The 21,506-nt window shown below is 49.1% G+C and overlaps 1 protein-coding gene across 1 annotated transcript in view; it reads left to right on the top strand.

The window, feature by feature from the left end:
• Positions 1 to 21,506, top strand: part of ADGRA1 (adhesion G protein-coupled receptor A1) — a 593,458-nt gene that overhangs the window by 228,026 nt on the left and 343,926 nt on the right. Inside the window, exons 5-6 of the mRNA XM_014607805.3 lie at positions 11,803 to 11,874; positions 12,631 to 12,794. Coding sequence (XP_014463291.2) covers positions 11,803 to 11,874; positions 12,631 to 12,794 — 236 coding nt within the window. The remainder of the gene's footprint in view (positions 1 to 11,802; positions 11,875 to 12,630; positions 12,795 to 21,506) is intronic.

Here is a 21,506-nt window from a genome sequence, read left to right as displayed (position 1 = left end):
TAGGAAAAGGTCTTGCTACATACTCGCAATTATTTGATTAAAGTACATCTGATTTATATTTCATCTTGAGACTGAATCATCATCAGTAGTTAGCTTTATGATAATATTGTGTAATAAATTCTCTTGTGACTTTGTTAATGTCATTGAAGCAGCTAATTATTTTGTGCAGAGCCAAAGATAAGGTATAAAACAAGTAAGATGTAGGGAATCCAGTTGACTCCACTTCAGTGTTATCAAGAAAATATCTAAGGGAACCTGCATCTCTGCTCTCAATTTTCCCCCTTCCACCTCAACCTCTTTCAACAGCAAATACATTTTTTCTTGCCTCTTCTCTTTGTTCATTGTCATATTCTTTATCCCTACTTCAGTGCTGATGTTATGTCTTGAGTATATTCTCTATTCAAACAATCTTGCTTTCACTTAAATCCTTCCTTAAGACTCACTTCTGTGATGTCTACAAACATCAGTCACAATCAGCCAAACGTTAGGAGCACTCTTTATATATATTTTAAGCTGCGTGGAAGGGGAGAAGAAGAAAAAAACCTGTGGCTATGGAGAGGCATTCAGTTCCAACACTAACAGTTTCTGTGAAATTCTTAGGTCTGGAAAAATAGGCCAGTTTTGGGAGCATACAGAAATTCCAGCCTCCTGGCTGGAGAGCTTCAGGGATGCCATAAAGTTGAGCTCTTCTGCCAAGGGGTACTAGAGGGCTGCTTCTTAGGGAGTATGCCCCTTGGGGAATATGATGATTGCCAACCTGCTCTCTGTCCTATTGGAGAATGAGGCACACTATCGATGAGCAGCTGGCAGCTGCTGAAAAGCAGCTTCTGTCAAGGTCACCCCTCACCCTTTAGGGTTCCAGAGGCAAAGTGAACTGCTCTCCTCACCCTTTCAACCCTCACCCCTTGCACAGTCTAGGATGAGACCTGTGTATATAAGGGGTGGGGGCAATTTCCTCACGGCTCAACCTATCCTGGATGTGCCCAGGATAGGTTGAGCTATGCTTCTACTGCCCCCCAGTCTGTGTAAAACACAGGTGAATTTCCCTGTTGTTCATTCTGTCCTGAGTGTCCATGGGATTGGTCAGGCTATGGGGGATGGTTCCTGCCAACCAGGTGATCAGCCTGAACTAGCATTTCCCTGTGGCTTAACTAGTCCTGGGACATCCTTGATGGGTTGAGCTGCACTGCCTCTGTCCCCAGCCCCTTACCCAGATTGAGGTTACCCACATCCATGCCTGGGTCAGGGGTCAGTGGTGCAGGTGGTGGGAATCACCACCACCAATTAAACAGTCTTGGCACTGTTCCAGTGATGTCAGCAGTGTCCCATCAGAGCTCCTTGACTGCTTGCCACTGAGGAAGCTATCAGGAGCCAGTGCTGCTCTCCCTCCCTCCCTCCCTCCCTCCCTCCCTCCCTATGTACTGTGGGATACTAGGGGGTCCTTGGGACCCCAAAAGAAGCATACACCTATTCAAGTTGATGTGGAAAACTTGCTGGGAGAAAGAACTTCCTGGTTGGAAATGCTTGCTTTCTTTCTTTCTTTCTTGCTTTCAAGATGGCTGCCAACAGCTGAAGCCCTTCTAAGCTCCTCCATCTCAGGTGCTTTCAGCTCGTTGCCCTGCACTCCCTGCCCCCCTTTTCCTGTCCCCCCCCAAAAACAAATCTTGCCTCTCCCCACCCTGTCCCTGGGGACCCCCTCCCTGCCCCTTCCCCCCACTTTCTGAGCTTTTTTCCCCAGGGCTCTGGCAGCCTTGTTTGCCTCTGCCCCTCCCCCACCCCCGCCTGAGTTCTCCCTTTGATTTCTGCTGCCTCCCTCCCCAGGGCCCCTTCCCTTGGTCCCTGCCATCTCCCCCTGCCTACGGGATTGCTCTGCCCCCCCTCAGGCCGATTTTGGGGTGTTTTCAGCCCCCTCCCAGTCCCAGTCCCCCGTGTCAGCCTGAGGCTTTTTTTTTTTTTTCCCCGCTTTGCAGTTTAACCCTGTACTAGTGAGGAATGGCTGCTCCTACGCCTGGCAGCTGGCATGAGGATGTCTCTCGGGACCTCCTGCTGACTCATGGTCTGAGGGTTCATACCCCTCTCCATGTGGGGCTTGAGGTTTGCGTGGAGGCTCTGGCCGCGCTCCTGGGATGGCGTACCATCCGCTATGCGGGGCGCGTGAACACGGTCCCAATGATTTATTTGAGCAAGCCCGCCTTGGTTGACAGGGTGTGTGCGGAGGGCCTGGACATTGCGGGCACCCACTACCCTGTCACGCCCCTAGAGACTCAGGCAGTGAGGGTGGTGATTTCCAACGTCCCACCGCACGTTTCCGATCGGGAGCTGGCCAGGGGACTCGAGGCCTATGGGGTTCCTGCGAGTCCTTTTCGCCACCTGCCGATGGGAAGCAAGGACCCTCAGGGGAAGCACGTCCTGTCTTTTTGGAGGCAGGTCTTCATGCTCCTCAAGGAGGGCCACCAGTCGCTACCTCGCTCCCTGAGCCTCACGTTCGAGGGTTGGAGGTTCATTATCTATCTGTCTGTGGGAGAGACCACGTGCTTCAAGTGCGGGGGCTCCTCCCACCTGGCCGCGCAGTGCCCTCAGGGCAAGGCGGCCGGACCATCGCCACCTGCAGCAGCGCCGAGAGATGGCACATCAACCTCTGGGGCACGCGGCAGGCCCAGGGAGGCTGGGAGCTCTTCCTCCCGACCTCCTTCCCCCCCCATTCCATCTCAGGGGACCGGGGTCTCCAGTGGGAAGCCATCATCCAGCCGAGGGGCTGGTGCTACTACCATGGCCCCACCACCCCCTCCCCCGTCTGTGGCGCCCCCTGCCCTCAGTGCGGAAGCCCCACCGGGTGGAGGGGCAGACGCTTCCCCTTGCCCCCTGCCTGCCCCGGCTGAAGTGGCTGGGGTGGCCGGGGACTGCGGCGCTGGAGCCTCATTGGATGATGGGGCTCGGGCATCCTCCCAACCACCCGACAAAGACAGGGAGATGAGGGGGGCCTCTCAGGACACCCCATCCCTGACAGACCCCTCCTCGGCCAGTGCCGAGGGCCCCCCCACTACAGAGCCGGACCCCACCCCAGCTGCCACACCACCCGCCCCGTTGGATATAGCCACCGACGAGGCAGACTTAGCGGGTGGGGGGGAAGGGGCCTTCAGGGGTCCCCCTCCCCTCGCCTGTCCCCTGGCCTCCAGAGTCGGGTGGCAGCAGGGATAGTGGCGAATGTCTCTCTTCCGGTGGCCTAGCCCCGGGGGTGGCGGGAGAGCCCGCTGCCCCTTTGGTCACGCCCCAGCCTACCGGAGCAGATGGGGACGTTAGCGAGATGGAGATCCAGCTCTCGGAGTCTCGCAAGAGACGTCGTGAGCGGGATGGCCCCTCCCCCCCCAAGAAGACAGGGAATGTCCTCGCGGAGCCGGTCCTCGACTCGGACGACGAGAGGCGGCTGATGTGCCTGGACATCGAGGGGGTCGACGCTGCAGTTGCGGGCGAGCTCCCGCCGGGGGTGCGGCCTCGCCGCTCTTCCGTAGGCAACATCCACCCCAAGCTGGCGGAGCCCCCCTGGGTCCCTCCTGAATATGGGGGACTCCTGTCCTTGCTGAAGCTAACCAAGGGGCAGAAAAATGTAGCGGGGCACATCACCCAGTGGTGTGCGGACCCCAAAGTGTTTGTCAAGGCTGCCAGGGCGGCAGTCAAGCTCATGAAGCAAGATCGGGGCACACGTCAGATGGCCTACCGTCTGGACAAGCTTGCCCAGAGGGTGAGAGTGGAGTGGGGCCTGGGCGGGTCCCTCGACTAGAGTAGGGCACAGTAGGCCTTCCCTGACCTGTCTGTATTGCCTTGCTCTGCTCTTGGGTGCTCGCTCTTCCACCCGCACTCTGCTTTGCTCCTCCTCTCCCACACCCACCCCCATGGCAGCCACAACCATTGGCACCTTCAACGTCAGCGGCTGTCGAGACGCGGTGAAGCGCGAGGCCGTCCTGGAGCTCCTGCGGCAGAAGAGGCTGGCCATCGCCTTCCTACAAGAGACCCACTCTGACAGGTTCAACCAGGCGGCCTGGCGGGCTGCCTGGCGAGGACAGGTGTTCCTGAGCCACGGCACCAGCCTCCGCGCGGGGGTCGCGACACTCTTATCGCCGCAGCTGCAGCTTGACGCGGCGGTGCCGCGGGAGGTCGTCCCCGGCCGCCTGCTGACCGTCCGCGTCACCCTCGCGCAACACCGTCTGCTGCTCGTCAACATCTACGCGCCCTCCGATGGCCAGGAGAGGGTCGCTTTCTTTGAGAGCTTGGCTGCCCTCCTGCGCGACGCTAGCGAGGATGATGACCTGCTCCTCCTCGGGGGCGATTTCAATTGCACCACTGCCCCGCGCCTCGACCGCACAGGGCCTGAGCCCCACCTGCCCTCCGCTCGCAAGCTGCAAGCTGCCCTGGAGGGGGCAGACCTCGTGGACGTCTGGCGAGCCCTGCATCCCGATGCGCGCCAGTACACCTGGGCCAAGACGAGCGCCGGCGGTCTCACCATGGCTCGCCTCGACCGCCTTTATATCACCAGGCACCACCTGCCACTCCTGCGCAGCAGCCGCATCGCTCCCTCGGGTCTATCAGATCATGGCCTGGCCTTCAGCGAACTGAGCCTGCCGGGGAGAGCCTGTGCACGGGCACCGTATTGGTGTTTGAACATTAGTCTGCTCCAGGACTCTTATTTCCGGGACTGCTTTGCCCACTTTTGGCGGAGGTGGGAGGCTGCGAGACCGAGCCACTCCTCCTGGAAGCTGTGGTGGGACGTGGGCAAGGTCCAGACCCGAGCCTTCTGCCAGCAGTACACCCAGCTGGCCGCGAACGAGACGCGCCGCCGTATCCGGGAGTTGGAGGAGGACGTGGCGGAGCTCGAGGCTGCTCTGCTGGCCGCCGGCAGCGACGCGGCACTGAGCGAGAGCCTCCGGCTCCGCAGGAAATGCCTGCGCGACTTGGCGGAGAGCGCGGCCCGCGGCGCGAGGATCCGCGCCCGCTGCCAGGAGCTGGTGGAAACCGACGCCCCGACCCGCTTCTTTTTCGACCTGGAGCGGCGGCGGGCAGCGAGCAAAGTCTTGGACCATCTCAAGACTCCCGAGGGCCGGGTCATTACAGAGCCGGGCGAAGTCCGCGAACGTGCCGTCGCCTTCTATCGCGACCTGTTCGCGGCCGAGCCGTCGCGCCCCGAGGCCACGCGGGAACTCCACGAGGGCCTACCGCGTCTCGATGCCCTGGAGGCCGGCGAGCTGGAGCGGGACTTGTCCCTGGAAGAGCTGGCGGCCGCCACGGCCGGCCTCGCCTCCGGCAAAGCCCCGGGCCTCGACGGGCTGCCTGCCGAGTTCTACAAGACCTTCTGGCCTCTCCTCGGCCCCAGCCTCCTGCGCGTTTTCCAGGAGAGCCTCGCCGACAAGGTCTTGCCGATCAGCTGCCGCCGAGCGGTGCTGACCCTGCTGCCCAAGAAGGGAGACCTGGGCTACATGAAGAACTGGCGGCCGGTCTCCCTGCTGTGCGCGGACTACAAGATTCTGGCCAAAGCGCTGGCCACCCGCCTCCGCGCGGTCATGGCCTCTCTCACCGGGCCCGAGCAGAGCTACTGCATGCCGGGCAGGACCATACAAGACAACCTGTTCCTGCTGCGGGACCTGCTCACGGCTAGCGAGCTCTTTGGCCTCGACGTCGGCCTCCTCTCTCTCGACCAGGAGAAGGCCTTTGACCGCGTGGGCCACGCCTACCTCTTCCGCACGCTGGAGGCCTTTGGCTTTGGGCCCCTCTTCACCGGGGCCCTCCGGGTCTTGTACCGGGACATTTCCAGCCTGCTCAAGGTGAACGGGGTGCTTTGCGCTCCGTTCCCCGCGCGCAGGGGCATTCGCCAGGGCTGTCCGCTGTCGGGCATGCTCTACGCCCTGGCCATCGAGCCGCTGTTACACGCGCTGCGCCGCCGCCTGAGTGGGGTGGCCCTGCCATCGGCCACGGGCCCGTCCGCTGGCCCTCGTCTCCGGCTGTCGGCCTATGCGGACGACGTCACCGTCTTCCTCGCCACCCGGGAAGACGTGCGGGCTCTGGCAGATTGCCAGCGGGCCTACGAGCGCGCCTCCTCCGCCCGCATCAACTGGGGCAAGAGTGACACTCTGCTGCTTGGCGCATGGACTGGCAGGCCTCCGCCGGACTTGCCGGGGGGCCTCGCCTGGCGCTGCGAGGGCCTCAAGGTCTTGGGCGTGTTCCTGGGGCCGACGACCTTCATGGCGCGCAACTGGGACGGGCTCGAGGAGGGAGTGGAGGCCCGCCTGCAGCGGTGGCGCTGGCGCCTGCCCAGCCTTTCCTACCGGGGGCGCGTCCTCGTCATCAATAACCTGGCGGCGGCCACCCTGTGGCACCGCTGCGCGGTGCTGGACCCTCCGCCGGAGCTACTGGAGAGATTGCAGCGGCTCCTGGTCGATTTCCTGTGGGACGGACGCCACTGGCTCCCACGAGCTGCCCTCTACCTGCCCACCGGCAAGGGGGGCCAGGGCCTGATCGATCTGGCCAGCAGGGTGGCCGCCTATCGGCTGCAGGCCCTCCAGCGGCTCCTGTACACCGAAGGCCACCTCCCGTGGCGACAGCTGGCGTGCCGATTCCTGCGGCGAGTGGGGGGCCTCGGCTTTGACCGGGAGCTGTTTCAACTGGACCTCACCTTCCTGAACGGGGCGGTCCTTCCCCCGTTCTACCGCAGCGTGGTGCGGGCCTGGCGGGCGGCCTTCCATCTCTGTCCCCAGGCCAGGCACCTGCGGTTCCCGCAGCTCCTTCGAGAGCCCTTGGTCCACAACCCGGCCCTGCACCGTGTCGTGCCGAGCCTGGCCTCCGCCAGCCTCACGGCAGCTCTCGTCGAGGCGCGCTCCACCCGCCTGGAGCACCTCCTGGACCCCGCTCGGTCGGACTGGCTGTCACCCGAGGCCCTGGCTGCCCGGCTGGCGATGCGCTCCGTCCGCACCGCGGGGCGGCTTCTGCGGGCCGTTAGGGCCGCCCTCCCGACGGAGGCAGCGACCGCCCTGGAAGCCCATCTCCAGACTCGCCGGCCCCTCCCCGCCGCAGACGCCGCAGAAGACGCCTTCCCACCGCTACCCGTCATCCCAGCGGTACCCAGCGAGCTGGCCGAGCGGCCCAACACGCTGCTCAGGCTCCCGGTGCCCCCCAGCAGCAATACGGGCTGCCCTTTTGGCACCCTGCCCCGCAAGGGCCTCTACATGTGGGTGGTGCGCACCCGGCACGCCCAGGTGCTGGCCGGCCGCCCGGACACCGCGTGGCGGCGGCGCCTGGCGCGGCCCAGGACCCCGGCGTGGCGCACGCTGTATAAGGCGCCCATCGCCAAGAAGACCGGCGACCTGCAGTGGCGGCTCGTGCACGGCATCCTGGCCACCGGCACCTTTGTGCGTCACTTGGAGCCAGCGGCCTCGGCGGCCTGCCCCTTCTGCCCGGGGGTGCTGGACGAGGACATTTTCCACGCCTTCCTCGACTGCCCCCGGCTGCAGCCTCTCTTTGCCGCCCTGGGCGCACTGCTTCGGGTACTGGGCCGAGACCTCTCCGAAGACGCCTACGTCCACTCCTTTCCATACCGGGCGGCCGAGCGGGCCACGGTCAGCCTGGCCAACGTCCTGCTGGGCCAGGCCAAGATGGCCACCCTGAAGAGCCGGCGAAACCAGCTCAGCGGCACCGGGATGGTCGACGCCCTGCAGCTCTTCCGCCTGCTGGTGCGGGCCCGCCTCTCGCTCGAGTTTGAGCACGCTGTCCTCCGGCGGACGGTGCCCGCCTTTGAGGAGCGCTGGGCCCTCGAGGGGGTGCTGTGCCGGGTCGAGGCGGGACGCCTGATCCTCGCTCTGTGATGCCACCGGCTGCTCAAGCCGCAGAGACGCGTCAAGCGGGCCGAGGCCCTGGACTTTTGCTCGTGCGGGTCGACCCCGGAGGCCTCCATGGGTGTCCCTGCTGGCAGAACTGTAAATACTGTAAATAGTCCTTATGTTTCGTTGTGTTGGTTGGTTTTTTGTTTTTTTTGTCTAGAGTGTACGGGCAGGCCTTGCAGGCCACGAGCCCAGGCCTTGTCCACGAGGCCCAGAGCTTTGGGCGTCCTTGTACATGCTTTTGACTGGCTCCGAGTCATCACCCTCCGGGGAATAAAGGTCTCTTAAAAGTCTAAAAAGTCTTTCTTTCTTTCTTTCTTTCTTTCTTTCTTTCTTTCTTTCTTTCTTTCTTTCTTTCTTTCTTTCTTTCTTTCTTTATGTGGAAGTGTCTGTTTTTTTCTGAGAATAATCCCTTGAATACCCATGATGTAGCTTTTTGTGTTGGGGGAAAGACGTTTATCCTGTAACAAATGTAATGCCTATCCATAGCTGAAGTCAACACCATACTCTATGTCAACTCAATTGTTTGTACAGGTCTAATCTTTCTTCTTTTAGATTTTAATTGTTATACCTCTTGGAGTGACTTGAGAATACCTTGGAAACATGGGTGACTGGTGCCTCCTGGCATCAGTGGGGGAGAGGTGAGTGTCCCCCAGTGGCTGATCGCTGACTCCGGAAGCACTGGAGGCGAACCGGAAGTGCCACTAGAAAAACCAGAAATGTCACCAGTGCTTCTTGGGAGGGGGGGGGGGGTGCGGGCGCTGGCTGGTGCTCCCAACTCTCTACCTGGCAAGGGCCCATTTCAGGGGGGGCACATGCCCCCCCATAGCATCGCCTGTGCTAGGGAATGACTTTTTGACTTGTATGTCATTGCACACTGGGTCAAAGTTTAATAAGTAGCAATATTAATACAGAAACTTGAAAGCAATTTATAGTGAAGCAGAAGGTGAAAAATTGGTTTGCTGACTTTGCACCTTTTGAACTGTGTTGGGGTTCAGCAGTTTTAACACTTAGTAAAGTCACTGAACAAAATGTTGCAAAGGTAAGACAAAATTAAAACTCTTAATGGAAGATCATTCAAGATTATTTAGGTTAACACAGTATAGGCCACATTTTTTCTAGCATGCAGATTCAGTTGTAGAGTACAGTCCACTTCATGAGCTTATATGTAACTGTTCCTCCCTTCTAGACATGGTGTAGGGAGATAATACCCCATGTGTGATTTTCTTACACTGATACTTTTTGATTCTTGACACTTGCACAATGTCTGTCCTTGGTCCAAATGAGTGTACCAAGTGTATGTGGATTTTTTTCATTATTTTATTATGGGAGGCTTGGCTAGTTATTGTATGAAATGGACAGAACTTTCATTAGACTGGAAACCAGAGTGCTTCATACCTCATGGAATTTGACTGAAATTTCTAAAAGTGTGGAAATGGGCTTCATCATCTCCCCTCTCTTTAGTGCTAATTTAGATATCTCCACTCTTTCACATGTCATCATCCAAACCACTGTGTTGCCTATCAGTGGTCTTGCTATATAGCACAATTATCATGAATACACACCTCTAATGTAATATTCATTATATTTCAAGAATATTCAGTAATTCTCATAAAAGCAATACCCTTTTTGAAAATGATAATTCATCAATTTAATGGCAAGTATGAATTAAGGAATATGTCTCTGTACATAATACAGTGAATAATTTCATTGAGAATTTATTTCATATTTTATGAACCTTGATCAGAACTTTTCTGCAGCTTGCCAAAGCCTTCATTGATGACATATTGCTTCTGAACTTAATGTTTACTTTCCACATGAGTTCTTTAGTTTGGTTAGAGAAGATAAACAAAATTGGTAACCAGATCAACATTTTTTTGTATCAAAAAGGTTTTCATCTTTTCTCTGGCAATGTAGTTTGTTCTATTTTTAGTGACAACACATTTTTAACTGAACAATCATAAGAGTCATGACATTTTGCAGCCATCTTGAATTCAATCATATAAGTTCAGAAGGCTTCGGGCATTCATAGATAAAAGGGAAGAGTTGTCAGTAATCCAAAAACATGCTGCGTGTGATATGAAATCTTTATCTCAAACACTATGCCAAATTTTGTTTGTTAGTATAGCAGTAGAGAATATTACTTACCATTAAACATTTGCTGTTGATATTAGTAACATATGGACAACAACAAAGCCATTAGACTCTTCAAACTGAAATGTATACATTTGTAGGCATTCATTTTAAAAGTATCCAAGAAGCAATAGTGAGAGGCAGTTGGAGTTACATAGACTGAAAATATTCAAATTAGTTCCTTAAAGTTTCTTTCTTAACATTATTCATGGCATTATTGTTTTATAGTTTTAAAACATTTTAATACTGTTTATAAAGTGTCCTTATCTTGAATTGTTGTGCTGAGTAGATTTAAAAGAACACAACATAACTTTAGCATAGTTGTCAATATGTGTAGATCATTATATAACAACTTCAATTTAAATTTTTTGACAGTATTACTAAAATCAAATGTGAAAAGCTAATGTTGGTTATTAGAACATATTTCGTGGTGTGATATGTTTGATGTGAAAGCAAGATGCAAAGAAAGAATAATTCTATAAATATGTGTATTTGTATATTGTTTTCATCAACAAGCAACTTTAAGTACATATTCTTGATTCTTCCCAAAGAATAAAGCAGAAAGATATTCTATAATAAAAACTTAATATTAGTTTTTATTTTCTGTTTGTTGCAGTTTAACTTTATTTGCATTACATTACTTTTATATTACTGATTTTCAGCCAGGGTGTCATGGTACCCTGGGATGCGCTGAGATCCTTTCAAAGGTGCCACAGGGAACCATGCAGTGGTAGCATTGTTATTAGGGGTGTGTGAAGCGGGTCCTATTCAATTCATTTTCAGATTTGGCCTGAATCAGGGACAGTGATTTGATTAGTTGATTTGGATCACTGTCCCTGATTTGATTTGGCCGAATCTAAACCTGAAGATTTGATGCTGATTCACAGAGTCTGTGATTCTGACATAGACACAGCTTTAAAAGTTTTTGTACATACTTTGAGGTACCAGCGCGGCTTGTGAATGCTGCAGTGCTAGGGTCGGTGGAGCATCCCACAGGAGTGTGGGGGGAGGTGGCCCTCCATGTGCTTCCGGTCCACTTCCAGGTCCACCAGGGAGTATGCTTGGCCCCTCCCGTGCCCTTCCCAGCTTGGTGACCAGTTGTGGGGGGACCCCAGGTGCCCCCCCCGACCCAGGAGGCACCAATCATCGAGCCAGGAGGTAAGGGGGGGGGGCCTGCATGCTCCTCAGTGGACCCAGAAGTGGACCAAAAGTGCTTCTGGTCCACTTCTGGGTCTGCTACCAAGCATGCTGGGGAGCTCCCCACGCTTCTGTGGGACACTCCATCCGCTCCAGCATTGCAGCATTCATGAGCCACCTGCTACCTAGGGGTATATATTAAAAAACATTTTAAGCTTTATCTATGTTCAAATCTCCAAATCTTTCCAAATCTCCCTAAATCTATTTGAAGGGTTCCAATTTGATTCAAAGAGATTAAAGGGTCCTCTGATTTGATTCAGATTCAGAGATTTGGTCACCAAATCAGGCTGAATCTCCACCGAATTGAATCAGGGACCAAAGCTTTACACAACCCTAGAGGTTAGGTTTGCAAATGTGATTTGGAGATAAACCCAGAGATTTTAAATAGGAATTCATAGCATTAAAAACATTCTGCCATGTTGTGATCTTATCGAGTTCTTTGCAACAGAAAAATTGCTTTGTTATTTTTTCATGGTAGAAAAATGAGTGACAACTAAGAGCTGGCATTTTCAGAGACGTGCCTTGAGTCTAATGAGGGGGTACCTTGAGTCCAGAAGGTTGAGAACCACTACATTGCATTATTTACATAACATTTTTGCTTGTTTTCTAGGAATTTATCTGGGAACATTTTTTCAAGTCTTATGTATGGACTTTTTTCTGAATTGTTATCTCTGAAAGCCTTGTAAGTACATCTTATTATATACATTTGATTTTGAGTTGTATATACAAACTTTTGTTGCTATATTTGGTACAGTTTTGGAGTTGTGGTGTACCTTGGCATTACCTAGCCTTTTTACATGTGAAAAGCAAAGAAATGGAAAAAATCTATGATAATGTTACATCCTTATGCTGGTAATATACTGCATATTATGTTATTTATCTCTAATTCAAAAAATCTGTAACAATCAAGGAGGAAATTAAAACAGGCATGGTAGGGTTAACATGTCAATTTGAAGAGGTTTATTTGTGCCATTTTTTATTACTTAAAATGTATTCCATTTATTAATCAGTTTATCTTTACTCTTTTTGCGAATATACCTAATTATATAAAATAAAATGACCCTAACCTGCTACTTATCTTAGCCAAATTGAATGAAGTTCTAAGAACAACTTCTAAACCAGGGATTTACAGTATAATGGAAATGCTGAAGCATAATTAACTAGAGTATAGTGGGTAAATTATGTCACTGTAATAATGTATGTCTAGAATATAAACAAATGAAGATCTAGTTCTCATTGAAAGTGTTGAACTATAATTGACAATACAATTAGCATAGTGTTGGACTCCATATACCACAGGAGAATGTATACTGTTTAATTGTCACATGATACATGTCTTCATGATTAGCTACACACCATAGATCTAACTTTTGCTGCATAAGTTAATTTATCAAAAGTACATTCTGTGCCCACAATAATTCTTTTCTTTTCTTCCTAGACATTTCCACACTGATTCACTTATTTGTGATTGTAATCTAAAATGGGTCTTGCAGTGGGCTAGAAATGCTTCCGTTCGAATTGCAGAGGAAACAGTTTGTATTTACCCCAGTACTTTACAAGGACTGGCATTCCGTAACCTGAAGGAAAACCAGTTGATATGTGGTGAGTTTTATACTATTTTAAGATTATTAATTGAAGTTGATTTCTCAAGAAAAGGTGTAAACTGATGGATGAATGCCAAACAGGTCTAGCCTTCTCATAGGCAGGACAAATTATGCTGAGGGGAAACCAGCATGGGTTCGTAGCAGGCAGATCATGCCTGACTAATCTAGTCTCTTTTTATGACCAGGTTACGAAACGCCTGGACACAGGAGTAGGGGTGGATGTTGTATACTTAGACTTCAGGAAGGCCTTCGATACGGTATCCCACCTCATACTGGTGAACAAGTTAAGATGCTGTGACTTGGATGACTACACAGTCCGGTGGGTGGTGAATTGGCTAGAGGGTCACACCCAGAGAGTTGTGGTGGATGGGTCGGTTTTGACCTGGAAGGGTGTGGGCAGTGGGGTCCCGCAGGGCTCGGTCCTTGGACTGATACGCTTTAATGTCTTCATCAGCGACTTGGAAGAGGGAGTGAAGTGTACTCTGTCCAAGTTTGCAGATGACACAAAACTGTGGGGAGAAGTGGACACACCGGAGGGCAGGGAACAGCTGCAAGCAGACCTGGATAGGTTGGACAAGTGGGCAGAAAACAACAGAATGCAATTCAACAAGGAGAAATGCAAAGTGCTGCTCCTAGGGAGGAAAAATGTCCAGCATACCTACTGCCTAGGGAATGACCTGCTTGGTGGCACGGAAGCAGAAAGGGATCTTGGAGTCCTAGTGGACTCCAAGATGAACATGAGTCGGCAGTGTGACGAAGCCATCAGAAAAACTAATGGCACTTAATCATGCATCAGCAGATGCATGACGAATAGATCCAAAGAGGTGATACTTCCCCTCTATTGGGCGCTGGTCAGACCGCAGTTAGAGTACTGCGTGCAATTCTGGGCACCGCATTTCAAGAGGGATGCGGATAACCTGGAGAGGGTCCAGAGAAGGGCCACTCGTATGGTTAAGGGCCTGCAGACCAAGCCCTACGAGGAGAGACTAGAGAACTTGGACCTTTTCAGCCTCCTCAAGAGAAGGTTGAGAGGCGACCTTGTGGCTGCCTATAAGTTCATCACAGGGCATAGAAGGGAATTGGTGAGGTTTTATTCACCAAGGCACCCCCAGGGGTTACAAGAAATAATGGCCACAAGCTAGAAGAGAGCAGATTTAGACTACAGGCTCCCAAGGGAGGTGGTGCTCTCCCCTACTCTGGGGGTCTTCAAGAGGAGGTTAGATAAGCATCTAGCTGGGGTCATCTAGACCCAGCACTCTTTCCTGCCTATGCAGGGGGTTGGACTCAATAATCTATTGAAGTCCCTTCCGACCCTAACATCTATGAATCTATAGGCACAAGAAAAATAAAGGTACAGAAAAGAGTCTAAAGATTGAAAGAGAGTACAGCTGTCAAGTTTCATATGAAAGAGAATACATTTGTTACAAAAAATAATTGTCTTGTGCATTAAATAATATTTAATTATGGTCTAAAACATCAATCCATAGAAAGAGTTCTACACTGTATGTTTACACAAGTCAGTGTATTCCTGCAGGAGTTAAGACAATAGTCTTTTTAGGCTATACATTTGACAGTAAAGCATAAACATCAAACTGCATTCTTGTATCTCTTGCATTTATAAACCTGCACCATATATTCTACCACCTTGTACTGGAGATGATGGGAATTTTTATAAAGATAAGCAGCTAGACAGAAGTCTTTGTATGAAATCTCATAATGGAAATCTTTGAAAAAGCTTTCTCATCATAATCATGGCAATAGGGTAAATAGAGGATACAAAAGAGAAAGAATATGAAAGAATAAAATATGTATTAAGCATCTTGTATGAAGGAAGAGCATACACTAGAAGTGTTCAAGCATGCTAGAAGCCCCCAACATAAAGAAAAATATTCCTCAGATGCACTCAGAAGCCATCATGATCATCTCAGTAGAAAGTCTTACTATAGACAGAAATATCACATCACAAATCTCTGTGAGTAAAATGTTCTTTAATAGCTTTATTGACTGACAAGAAGTTTCTGGGATGCTGTTTGTGGGCACTGCTAATACTATCAAAGGAGCGAGGTGGGACCCATCTAAAATTATGGTAAAAGTTCAAAGTACAAAATTGAATATTAAGTCATTAGGAGTTGTGGGAAATTCTGAGGACTGTGAGTTTCACCCATTGGGTAGGGCCAAAGATATGATTGGTGAGATGACCTCACCAAAGGTATGATGACAGAAGTTTGGCAAAATGGAATACAAAATGACTATTTTTTTGGATAGACTATATCGACTCTCTCTCCTAAAAGTGTTCTTCCTAGCCTGTATTATTAAACATTTGAAAACTTACAATACCATTCTGATAAATATATGGTACAGCGAATTCATTATAAATAGGACAAATGGGTCCTACTGAAAACTTTCTGTGGAGACCAATGGAGTTTTAGAAGGATGTTAATTATTTTTTTCTAGTCTGTTAACTAATGAAAACTTTACAGTAAAACTTGTGAGTAGTATAGTGGAAATGAAGCAGTGGTTCTCAGAAAGGGATGCAATAATTTGTAAAAGCACTCCTTACAACATTGCTGATATAGAATGTATAATATTGCACTAGCTTGTATTGCTGTTTACAATATCCACAGAGCACTTGACAAGGTTTTTAATGACTGCCAATAATCTGACACTACTTTTAATGTCTGCTGAGAGCTTCACATGATTTTATTTGCTGAGTGTTTTGCAATCTTTATAATGTCTGCCAAGTGTTTCATGGTGTTTATGGGAGTTTAGGTTGTAGCCGTGTTGGTCTAAGGACATAGGCAGACAAGGTTCCTTGGGTGAATTTGATATCTTTTATTAGACCAACCCAAATAGTTGGAGAAAAGTTATTACGCAAGCTTTCAGGTTTAAAAACCCTTCGTCAGGCTGAGGAAGCATCTGCAGTTGGTGTGTGTCTTCCTGGATGGAATGAATAGTAAAGAAGCCAGAGGCTGGGCTGATATGCAAGAAATCCAGTCAGTGAGTATGTAAATTGAGGTGTCCGGTGGTGAGACACAGACTGGGGTGGGGGAAGGGGACGTAGCAGGTAAAAGTGGAGAAGTACCTGGGGAGTCAGATGTCAGGCAGGTTACAGTGTGTCATAAATCCAAACTACAAAATTCACTTCATAAATCTACTGGATATAAAAAATCATGGACTCAACATAGACATTGGATTTATGACACACTGGAGTTGTTTTGCACGCGCATATAATATGATGATATCGATTTGTAACTTGCTACCAACTAGATACTTAGAGACCGAATTATATTAGTAGTGCACATGATTGGAGTGGAGAGTTGGGATCATATCTTTTATGTGAAGAAGAAGAGCAATGTTGTAGCCATATAGATAACTACTGGACTTTGTTAATAGTAAAAACATTGGCTAGTTTGCAGTTAGATTGTACAGGGAAAATTGAGATTGTTGCAGGGCTGAGATTAAGTGATTAAAATGGTGTTTATCTGATTCAACTCATGGTGCTCACAAAATTGAAGAATTTCATTTTCAATAATTTAATTTGAGTTCAGCCTTAATAAAAGAACTCTATACCACTTCCTACTGGTATTCAAATAATAAGACTATTTTTTTAATTAATCAGTTTTTACACATAATTTAAAAATATTGATGACAGGATATTTTAAAAGCACATGTGTTTCTGCATGTGCACAACTTCCAGTATTTGTAGATGGTCTTCTTCCTTCTAGATGCTGTGAGAGGTCATGAAGGATATGTAGCAGGACACTGGGACAACTCCCAGGCCCCCATGCTACAATCTTCCTAGGCACCCACGCTGACCTGGGAATCCTCATGGCTCAGAGGACTAGGAGCCAGACTCAGTCAGCACTGAGAGTTCCCCCCTCTTCTCCCCCCCCCCCCTCCAAGCCTGACGTTCCCCTTCTATACCAGTCCTGGCTGCCTGGCATTGGCTGAAAGAATAGCTAATGGCACAGCCAACCCAGCCTAGCAGTTTTCTCTAACCCCTTCCTCACCAGGGACTATCCAGTCCATAGCATCATACACTGTCCCCCTCAAGACTCCTTTTGAGGTTCTCTTCCTGGATACCTCTTCCCCTCTCTGGAAAAAAATCAATTTTGAGATGAGCCTTTCCAACCTCATGATGGATTTGGAAGGAGAAGGGTTGCAGGGCCAGGTACCAACACATTATTCAGGGATTATTTCCTTCATGGTGTTTAACTAGTGGAGGGGTGACTGGTCTGTGATTGAGGTGACGGTCCCATCAAACAGGTAATATCAGAGAGCTTCCACTTTACATTTTACTGTCAGGGTTTCTTTCTTAATGATGGAGTAATTCTTCTCCCTTGAGAATAGCTTCCAACTGAAAAAGAAGATAGGTTGTTTCTCCCCATTCACCACTTGGGACAACACTGACCCTAAACCCACACTGCAAGCATCAGTCATAAGTATAAACTCCTTTGAAAAGTCTGGGTTGTACAGGACTGGTTCCTGGCAGGGGCAAGTCTTCAACATGCAGAATGCATGGGTGCATTCTCTGGTCCACTGTACCTTCTGAGAATGATTGCCCTTCAGAAGGTCTGTGAGGTGACTTGCAGTTGAAGAGAATGCCAGTATAAACTGTCTCTAGTGTCCAGTCAATCCTAGAAAACAGCTTACCTGGGTTTTTATGTTCAATGTTAGAAACTTCTGCAGGGCCTGGACCTTATCCACCAGTGGCCATATTTGACCATTCCCCAGAGTGTACCATAGGTATAAGGATTCAGGCTTACCCACATGTCACTTGGCTGGGTTTGAAGTTAGACCTTCTCAGAGTGACTGCAGCGCTGCAGCCACATGGTCCAGGTGCTCTGCCCGTGTCTGGCTGTAGACCACTATGTTGTCCCTATATTCTGCCATATGACCTGATGGGGCTATGGGACCTTGTTTATCAGCCTCTGGAACATGGCTGGGGCCCATGCAACCCACAGGGCATTGTCTGGAATTGGTATAAGCCAAAGGTGATAGCAAAGGCTGTCTTTTCCCTAGATTTCAATGTTAGCAGGATCTACCAATACCCTTTTGTCAGTTGGAGGGTCATAACGTATCGAGCAACTCCCAACCAGTCTGCTAGCTTGTCGACCTGCAGCATGTGGTATGTGTTGAATTTTGAGATTGCATTGAATCACTGTATGATTCCTCAATTACTGCAATGTTCAGCATTGTCTGCAGCTCCTGCCTCACACCCAACTGGGGTTGCTCTTCTCACATCTCCTATACGCAGTCTAGGATTCCCCATGGTTACCAGCTGTAGAGCAGCTTAAAGGGATAAAACTCTGTTGATGTCTGGGACACTTCCTGGACTGCCAACAGAAGGGATTGGGACCACCTGGTCTCACTGGTGGGCCTCCATGTTTGTGAATTTTCTTAACATTTCCTTAAAGGTTCTATTAAACTGATCCACCATCAGTTTGCGGGTAGTAGATGGAAGTCCTTCCTGATTTAATATTTATTAGCTTATATAGCTACTTTATAGTCTGTGACATAAACTTGGGTCCCTTGTATGTAATGATTTCTCAGGGATCACCCACCCACATGAACACCTTCATGAGCTTGGTGGCTATGACTTTGGCTGTCATCGAGCAAATGGGTATGGCCTCAGGATAGGATATAGTATAGTTGACTATTATCATTATGTACTTGTAGGCAGCTGCACTCCATTCCAGGGATCCCACCATCCCCATCCCAGTCCATTCAAAGGGAATGTATACTGATGGTAGAGGGACTGGTAGGGCTTACTGGGCTTTTTGTGGGGCGGTAAGCAGACAGTCCAGATAGGAGGTGAAAAAGTCTGGCACCCCATTGTGTCATATGGCTTCAACCAGCACCAACACCAGTCCCTCAGTCACTGGGCAATAAGGTGGGAACAGCTTCCAGGAGAGTAGTGTTCCTTGTGAAAGCACTAGTTGAAGGTCTCCTCTAAAATGTCATGGGCATTCAGTATTGCAGCTTTCGCTGCCTGGTAATCATGAGCCATCTTGGCATTGAGACACTTACAGGCTAGCTGGGCCATCCCCAACAGAGTCACTACCCATTTTTCTAGAGGCCACTGTGTGGCAGCCACCACCCTCTCAAATGTTTATGTATATGTCTCAGGGTCATCAGCCAGTCCCATCTTGGCCACCCAGATGGGAATGCTCTGGCTTGTGGTAGCCAGCTCAGGTGACAGTGTTGGTGATGGTGGTCACAATAAGGCTGCAACAGCTGCTGCTAGTTTTGAACCTCTAGGCCCTTAATTAGTTGCTACTGTTAAACAGTTATCTCTTTTAGCAGTGTTTCCATCTCCATGGTGTGGGGAGAAGGGAGGGGAGATGGCATACCATCTGTGATCTGCTTTTCCTCTGCCCTGTCTGAACCCCCTTTGTAGCAGGGATTAGGATTGCTAAACTGCCCATATTCTCCACCAAAATGCAATGGGGCACTGTGGCAACTCCCCATTCCCCATGCTACAATCTACCCAGAAATACACATTGACCTGGGAATCCATATGGCTTATTCCTTAGAGGACATCTGGCCAAAAGCCAGGTTAAGTCTGCACTGAGAGTCTCCCCTTCTCTAAGCCTACTTCCCCCCTTCCTGGAAGCCTGGCATTGGCTGTAAACTGGTCAACCCAGCCCAGCAGCCCTCTTTAACCCCTTCTTTGCCAGGGGCTAGCCAGTCCACACCATCCCAGGATCACAAAGTGACAGCATATGAATAGAAAGGAAGAATGGGGAAGGAAAGGAAGACGGGCAAAATCAATGGGAAAGTAGTCTGTTTCAATCATTTGAAAGCAAAATATCAGATTTACTTCAAAGTCATGTTTGAAAAAATATGCAAAAATATTATAAAATTAAAAATAAAAATAAATGCTTCTGTTTGTCCAAACAAAGTTTGACTGGCCTCATCTGAATTTTATTTGATTATCAGTTTTCAACCATTTGATATTTTGGGGAAGTCACTTATCCTCAATATGAATGTATTTCCCCTTCTTTAAAGTGAAGAGAATATATACAAATCTCTTGTATAGAGCACTTTGGGATCTATGGATGAAAAATTACATTTGAGATGTACTTGTAGACTGAATAAATTCTGAGATGCATAAGCTTTCATGATCAAGAGCTCACTTCAGTAGCTGCTAGCAGCTCTCAAAAGTATCTAGCATCTGATGCTAACAACTGATGAAGCAAGCTTTTGCTCACAAAACTTAGGCATCTCTGATACCTCTACCCAACCTTCTGCCTGACATCTGAATAACACAGTTAACTACCTTTCTCTGCTTATTGAAGACAAGTGTTGTAGGCAAGAAATGTGGAACCTCTAACTCTCCTAGGATGGAGAGCTGTTTCCCACATATCTCTATTGCAGAGAGACATCAGGAAGAAAATATTAGTTTTATATAGGATGTCGGGATGGAGCTGTAGTTTTGCAACATAGGTCTTTATAAACCAAATCCAGATATATAGCCAAAAGATATTGTTCTATATTTTTACTTGTTTGTTCTATATTTTGTTCTAGATATGTTTGTTCTATATTTTTGCTATTTTATACATTAATTTTGCTCTATATTTTCATATAGTGATTAATTAAAACAAGACACTGAAAGTGGTGGATGGAGTGTGCTATAGAAATAACTTCTGAGTAAATTATTCCTATGTGGAGTAGGTTTGTCACTTCATTTGAATAGCACACTCAGTTTCTAAGTAGAAGAAGAGGTAGATTCAGCTGTTCTTATCTTTTCTAACGTTCATCTTTTTTTTGTTGTCTCTTAGAATCTCTCAATTAATTCAGTCTACTGGAGAGTGCTAATTAACATACTCCAGCAGCCTCAGTGTCACGTGCATTCAGCATCCCCAGCTTCAAAATGGTGGTGAGCTTTAGTTAAAGTGCCCTGCCACTATTTTGAAATGTGGGACACTGAGTAAATGAGATGCTGTGAGTGCTTTAGAGTGGCTCCTGAGAACCACCCTAATTAAAGTGCCCCCCATCCCAGAGCATGTGTAAAGATGCCCAAAGTGACTCCAACAACAAGTGCTGCCAGGCTGACAACCACAGAATATATTGTGAACATAATGCACATCTATGCATGCTTTGCCATTAACAAGTTCAGCAAAAGTATTCTTAGATTCTCATGTGCGCATTCAGCACATTCACATATCTTATATCTCACAATTTGCTCAGCTGATAAGGAAAAGGATGAAGTACTCAATGCTTTTTTTTAACCTCGGTATTCTTAAGCCAGGTCAGCTCCCAGGCTACTGCACTGGGCAGCATAGTTTGAGGAGAAGGTAAGCAGCCTTCAGGGGTAAAAGAACAGGTGAGGGACTATTTTGAAAAGGTGGATGTGTACAAGTCCATGGATCCACATGCAATGTATCTGAGGGTGCTGAGGGAGTTGGCTGATATGATTGCAGAGCTGCTGGTCATTATCTTTGAAAACTCATGGCAATCGGGGGAGGTCCTGGACGATTGGAAAAGGGCAAATCTGGGGTCCATTTTTAAGAAAAGGAAGAATGAGGATCCAGGGAACTACAGACTGGTCAACCTCATGTGAGTTCCCAGTGGAACAGGTCCTAAAAGAATCCATTTCTAAGCATTTGGAGGAGAAAATGGTTAGGAACAGTCAGCATGGATTCACCATGGACAAGTCAACCTGACTGCCTTCTATGATGAGATGACTGGTGAGCGGGCCGGGCCC

Source organism: Alligator mississippiensis, chromosome 6 (assembly GCF_030867095.1).
Source record: "Alligator mississippiensis isolate rAllMis1 chromosome 6, rAllMis1, whole genome shotgun sequence".
Classification (NCBI taxonomy): domain Eukaryota; kingdom Metazoa; phylum Chordata; order Crocodylia; family Alligatoridae; genus Alligator; species Alligator mississippiensis.
The sequence above is the reverse complement of the archived record's forward strand: the minus strand, read 5'-3'. Positions and strand labels throughout refer to the sequence as shown.